Consider the following 6,978-nt stretch of genomic DNA (forward strand, 5'->3'; position numbering starts at 1 on the left):
GCAGTGGATTCCCACTTCCTTCTACAGCGCAGTAAATGTTTTGACATCTTATACTGGCAGAGCTGCTGCCCACTACCAGGGATTTATTATAGAGTTTCCTTCTCTGTCAAAGATGATACGGTACCTTCGAAAACCGGGTTGTGCTTTTGTTAAGCGGCGGCACTTACTCGCCGCTGACCTGAGACCGTCATAGTGTTGTGTGACATTTTATAGAGTGAAACTTACCACGGATTCACTCATCACCACTCTTATCTCAGCGCTCCTTGTCCAGGACCACCATGTCGCCATGGCAGTTGACTGCAAGAGTCGTTCCCCTATTTGCAACTTGGGGACCTGAGCGGTTGCATGGAGCTCTGCTCTGAGCTTATTAATTACTCCGTGCGGACGGACGTGTGTTTCCATTTATGATATATTTACATATATAGACAGTTTATTCACAATCATAATATTTATGAAATTAGTACCAAACAATAACGTTAACGTTGAGTACAAGTATCCAATATCAAATATTAAATTATCAAAACTAAATATTAAACAATTCAACACTCAATATTAAATAATCAATTATGAAATAATTCAACACTCAACATTAAATAATCAATTATGAAATAATTCAACATTAAATATCAAACCATTCACTCAATATTAAATATGAAATAATTCAACGTTAAATATTATCAATACTATCATTAATAAATCAATCGACGTTAATAGTAAATTATTATCAAAAGAAATGTGATCGAAATTATGTGGGTAATTATGTAAATATGAAAATATTATAAATTTAAATTCCATTTAAAAAATATGAAATCAAGCATAGGTAATGATTCTGAATATGTACTAACTTGCGAGGCGCCAGAAGAGCTACATACTCATCCCAGCACCTCCTCTTTAGCTCCAATTTAACACAAAATTCTACATACTTATCGGGAACAACACACAAACACACGTCCGCACCGAGCTCGCTCAACCCGCGAACATATAAGAAGAAGAAATAAGAGACGTATGAAATTACCGATGGAGTGCATTTGGACAGGTGAATGCGGTTTTTAAATGTCACTTTTCCTGAAGAAAAAGATCTTCGATCAATGTGCAATTTGCCAGTGATGACGTATGCATGTGAAACTTAGACATTGAATGCCAAGTTGCTACACAAAGTCCAATGCACTCAAAAAAGTATGCAATGTTGTATGCTTGGCATATGTATGACAAGGTGGATGAGAAGTATGACAAGTGTAGTGGATATAGTGGATAGAGTGAAGAGATTGAAATGGCAATGGGTGAGCCACGTGGCTAGAAGAATGGACGAAAGTTGGACAAAAGAAGTACTACAATGGTACCCCAAAGAATGCAAAAGGGTAAAAGGAAGACTACAGGGAAGATAGATAGACGAAATTAGGAAAATGTGTGGGGTGAGATGGATTAGAGTTGAGCAAAACAGAGACTAGTGGAAGGTGAATGGATGTTGATGATGAATATATATATATAAATATATATATATATATATATATATATATACATATATATATATATATATATATATATATATATATATATATATATATATATATATATATATATATATATATATAAATGTGTGTGTGTGTATATGTATATACTAGTTGTTTTACCCGGCTTCGCTCAGAATTTTTAATATAAACCTGTAGTCCCTGAAAGTGATTTTTTCGGGGACTACTCTATAATCAAGAAGTTAAAAAACAATAATGTCAAAATGGATAGTGCTTATTATTAGGGCCGGGCCGCACCGTGCAACTTTGTCGGCCGACTAGTTGCACGACACGAAAAAATGTATGGAAATGTGTGCGACAAACAAGTTGACGAGTGTGGCATGTCCCATCTACCTGCATGTATTGGTCTGGTCGCCCTCAACCAAGTCGCTCTCAAGTCGCACGGTGCGGCCCGGCCCTTAGAGCGTAAAACGTAAATTGACACGTTCCCAGTATGCCATATACACACGCCCTCTATGGGTGGTCGTAAAAGTAGCACTAAGTTTTTCCCTAATAGACTATCCCAATTTTGATTGTATCAGCTTAGAATTTTTTTGCAAATATGTGAAGATGTTTGAATGCTCTTTTTTAGAATATTAGTCCAAACAAATTAAATTAAGATTTCGTTTAGTCAGAAATATAACTTATAGAAATATAACAGAAATATAACAATAATTCTATATTTTTAATTTTTCAAGATACGTCCATGTGTATTTATGTAGAACATGTACATACATACATATGTATATGAACCGTTATAATTGAAAGTGGCAAAAGACCACTTTTCTTCATTTCTTGCAAACATTAAATATAATATTTTACGTTTAACAGTATTTAAAAATATGCCTGTAATACATTTATTCTGCCCTTTCAAGATTCTGGATATATCGAATTAAAATAAGTGATAACAATTTGTGAATTGAGTTAAACAGAAATAGCGTTTTAGGAACTGAAAATAGTACTTCCGTTATAGGAACCGAAAATAGTACAAATACATATAACGGCTTATATGATAAATTCATATTGAGGGTTTTGTGGAATTGAATCTGAAAGTAACGTTTTTGAAGAAAATAGTATTACAAAGGCTAGTTTGTATTGAAATGAAAGTGACATAGTATATTGTATAATTACTTAGAAGTAATATTAAAATATATGTAAGTATTTTAGAACTGGTAAAAATCTCGGAAGATTGTCATATTACTTTTTTTTTCACTAAATAACCGAATGCTTCTGTGTATATGTATTGTAATTAATATCAGCACTTAAATTAATTAATGTCAGCCAAACATGAAAAAATAACAATTTAAATAATAATCCTTGGATTCTCTAAGAATTTAATGGATTTTGAAGGATCTCTTTACCTTTGGACTATTTTTAGAGATGAGTCAAACGATTTCATGTAAACTGTGAATACCGAAAACCTTGAATGAAATTGGGAAAATACGATTGACATCAATGTCAATTTTATAAAACAATGTTTGGAAATTTGTGAACTTTACAGTTCACACTGCATCTTTCTGCATTATATTTCTAAAAATTTCAACATTTCGTCATTTAGAAGTACATATGTACATATAATAACCAAACAAGCAATGCATAAATTTTTCAAATAAAAAAACTAAAACATATGAATATTATTTTTTTAAATGGACAAAAATAAATCTGCACAGACATTTTATATACCTATATGTATATAATAGTATATTTTCTTACATGTACATATTGACATATATACATACATACATACTTACATATGTCAACGCATTTTACTTTTATTATTTAAGTATCATTTATTTAATAATCAATATTAAAATTTAGCATGATTATCTTGTATGAAGTGTACATATGTCTATCCGATTAAACGAAATATGTATATTAATTTACTCACAAGCTCAATTCAGATTAATAATAAAACGTATTACACTGAAGTGGCATACTTCTCATGAAGCATTTTTGATTTAAGATGAATCTGTGTCTGAAATTGTACGAACGAAATTCTATTGAAAGCTCTGTGCATGTATCATATGTACATAGATGAATGTGCCCCACCTTATTCGTATTGAATAAAATTATAAACATATGTGCATAATACTAGACGACCCCAACAATAGTTTCGCTTACATATATTTGGCTTGAAATAACAAGGAATCGTGACGAATTTTATAAGGCAGTGTAAAGGAAGTGAGGGTGTGTACATATAAGAAGACCAAATTGAAGCAGGAAAAAAGCTTGCAGAGAATTCAAGCTATGTGAGAAATTTGCAGCGACGCGCGTTCAGTGAAAGTGAAATCTCAGTCTGCGCTAGTGGGGACCTCTTCACCTTCAGCTCAGGTATATAATCTGGACACGCACTTTTTGGGATTAGTGAGACTCGTACGGTCTTAGCATTAACAGTCGTTCGCTCCCTTGGTAGCCAAAGGAGCGAAAATGAAAAGGCTGACACTCTTGGTATGTGAAGACGACGGTGAAAATATCACCCCATGCCAAATTTGATCAAATAAATTACGATTTATTTTTTGTGTGTTTTCAGTTGGGGGTGCTGTGCGCCATCGCAACCACCTTAGCTGGACCCTTGGCGACGTCCAAGGATGAAGTTTCTCCAGCAATTCATCAGGAACCAATCAAGACCACTGTTCTAGAACTGGTGCCGATAGAACAACCTGCCCAGGATACAATCAGAGAAAAACGATCTCCGGGATGGCACAAACCAAAAGGTGTCTGGAAGAAGAAGCTAGTTTGGAAAGAGGAATGGAAGCAGATATGGAAATCTGAAAAGAAGCTCGCCTGGAAACAAATTTGGAAAAAAATCCAAGTGCCTATCTGGAAAGAGGTCCAAATTCCAATTTGGAAGGAAATTCAAGTTCCAGCGTGGAAAGTAGTCAAGAAGCCTATCTGGAAAGAAATTCAAGTACCACACACGAAAGAGGTCCAAGTCCCCGATTGGAAAAAAGTGTGGAAACCAGTTTGGGAAGAAGTGCAAGTGCCTATTTGGAAAGAGGTGCAAGTTCCCGATTACAAGCAAGTGTGGGTCCCTGAATGGGTGAAAGAAGGCGTGCCCGGTGAAAAGTTCTTGGGAAAAGACCCACATGGATGGGAATACACAAGCCACGACCTTTGGAGGAAAAAGATGGTGTGGAAGCCCCATTGGAAGAAAGTTTGGAAAACCGTCAAAAAACAAGAATGGTCCGTCGACAAGAAACTGAAATGGAAGGAAGAATGGAAACAAGTGTGGCGAACGGAACACAAACAGGTGTGGGTCACTGAAAAGAAACAAGAATGGATAGAAGAGAAGGTTCAGATCTGGCGAACGGAGAAAAAGCAAGCTTGGGTGACCAAAAAAGAGCAGGCGTGGAAGGAGGAATGGCAACAGTCATCCGTGCCGATCTGGAAGGAAATTCAAGTGCCACTTTGGAAGAAAGTGTGGAAGCCCATCTGGGAGAAAGTGTGGGTAGAAGTTCACGAGCACCACCACGGATGGGATTAGGTGGGTTCTACAGGGTTTTTCCATATTATTTTATAGTACACATTTAGAAGATGGGTCGAAAATGACGATTTTTGATATGTTATAATAGTATAAACAAATTGATTCGGATTTCTTTTTCAAAACACTTTTCGATTATTTAATTGGATTAATATCGAAAATTGTCATTTTGGACCTTTCGCGTTATAAATATAGTGTCAGTGAATGGGACTATTGAAAATGCAAAAAATATCTAGTGCATTCGGTTTGGGCTTTGAGATCTACCCCATACTAAACATATGCAAATCGCACTTCCCACAGTGCACCCAAGATGTGTGCGAACTTTTCTTCTGGTATGCAACTCTTACTTCTATGTAATGTGCATTTATGCGAGCGAACGACTTATTTGGCGAAATTGCACACACTGCTGCGAATTATATTATATACATATGTACATACAAATATTATTATTATTATAATTATGTATATTTTTTTACTTTTATATATCCTTTTAACACATGTTTTATAATTGTGATACTTTGTTGTACAATTTTCGCTAACAGTCCAAGTCGCCCAGTATTTCACAGTTTTTGTTATCTTTTTTTTAATTTGTTATTTTGTGTCTTATTATTTTTTTTAAATAAATATTTTATATAAGTTAATTGTATTTTTCTTCATTTATCATTCTCACGATTCGCAAAAAGCTTTATGATATCATTATAAGGACCTCATACGCATATCTCACATTTTATAGGTAAATTACAGATTCAAATGCATACTGTCCCATACATACATACATATATACATTTGAACAGAACTAAATTTAATTAGTTTGATAATTTATTTAAATTAAAAACTTAAGAAAATATTCCATATTTAATATAACAAAAAAAATTGTCTTAGAACTAAAATCAATATGCTAATTTCTGCATTTAAAATAAATAAAAAGTTTGAATTATTAATCTTAGAAATTCAATGTATGATTATGTATGATATATGTATAAAAAGCGTTTTTTTTTTATTTTTTTTTAAGCGCGATATATGTGTATATACATACATATCACCTCTTATATGTACAATATAGTTGATTTTTTGTATTTTTTATTACAGAAAAAATATCAAAACCATTCCATGCAGTTCGATAAGAAAGCAACTGACAGATAAAGCACAAAAGGAAGAAAATTTCGAGAACAGATTGTACAAATGTGTAAATACTGTGTAATTACGTATTGTACTCGTGGTTAAATCCATGCTCCATGTTAAGTTTTGATTGTTGTTTTTTTGTAAATAAATAATATAAATATATTCCTTATGAAACTTATTTAATTTACATTTAGCGACTTATGAGTCGTGTTCGAAAATCAATTTAAACACAAAAAAAAAATTGGAAAGCTTAGAAATGCTTTATAAAACCTGTTGATTTATGTTCTAAGTTCATAGTTCGAACTGCCACGATTGATTCTACAGAAGAATCAACAAGGTGAATGCGAATTAATTATGACGTCGTCACGAAGGAGAGTTTTCTAATGATAGTCTACATAATTTAATCGATTTCATCATAAATACAGATATTATATTACAAACATTGTAACGAGGCAAACTAGAATGACACAATTTTAAAAAATCTGCATCACTTTGGTCTTATTGTTCGAACATCTGATGTAATATATCTACATAATTCGTATACGGAACATTTCGATCACACGGTTGACAATCACTTTGGAATAAAATTACACAAAAATACAACGTCCAAAAATAAATAACGTCCTTGTCTGAATTCGCACGCCCGAAAGTTTAATTTGGCTTTTTTTTATTCTTCCCCAATTTTATGTACAAACTTTCAGTAATAGCAATTATTGTAATGAACATTTTTCACAGACAGCATTGTATTCGTTACAATCAGAGTCAAGCAAAACAATAAATCCGCACAATTAATAATAATGATTGCTTTTGCGTAATGATTTATTGTGCCAGGACGTATGAGATACATATTTCACACAAAATGCCTAA

The 6,978-nt window shown here is 33.3% G+C and overlaps 1 protein-coding gene across 1 annotated transcript; it reads left to right on the top strand.

Moving 5' to 3' along the window:
• Positions 1–3,935: 3,935 nt before the first annotated feature.
• On the top strand, positions 3,936–4,992 carry LOC143922246 (uncharacterized). The gene is made up of 2 exons (XM_077445470.1): positions 3,936–3,956; positions 4,039–4,992. Exons 1-2 carry the CDS (start codon positions 3,936–3,938, stop codon positions 4,990–4,992), a joined length of 975 nt encoding a protein of 324 aa, XP_077301596.1.
• The last annotated feature ends 1,986 nt before the right edge of the window (positions 4,993–6,978 follow it).

Source organism: Arctopsyche grandis, chromosome 2, assembly GCF_051622035.1.
Source record: "Arctopsyche grandis isolate Sample6627 chromosome 2, ASM5162203v2, whole genome shotgun sequence".
In the NCBI taxonomy this organism is placed as follows: Eukaryota; Metazoa; Arthropoda; class Insecta; order Trichoptera; family Hydropsychidae; genus Arctopsyche; species Arctopsyche grandis.

What these genes read in the sequence shown, in the direction of transcription:
- LOC143922246 (XM_077445470.1), top strand. Translation starts at nt 3,936, where the DNA reads ATGAAAAGGCTGACACTCTTG. An exon ending in TGAAAAGGCTGACACTCTTG is followed by an intron (nt 3,957 to 4,038) that starts GTATGTGAAGAC and finishes GTGTGTTTTCAG; the next exon opens with TTGGGGGTGCTGTGCGCCAT.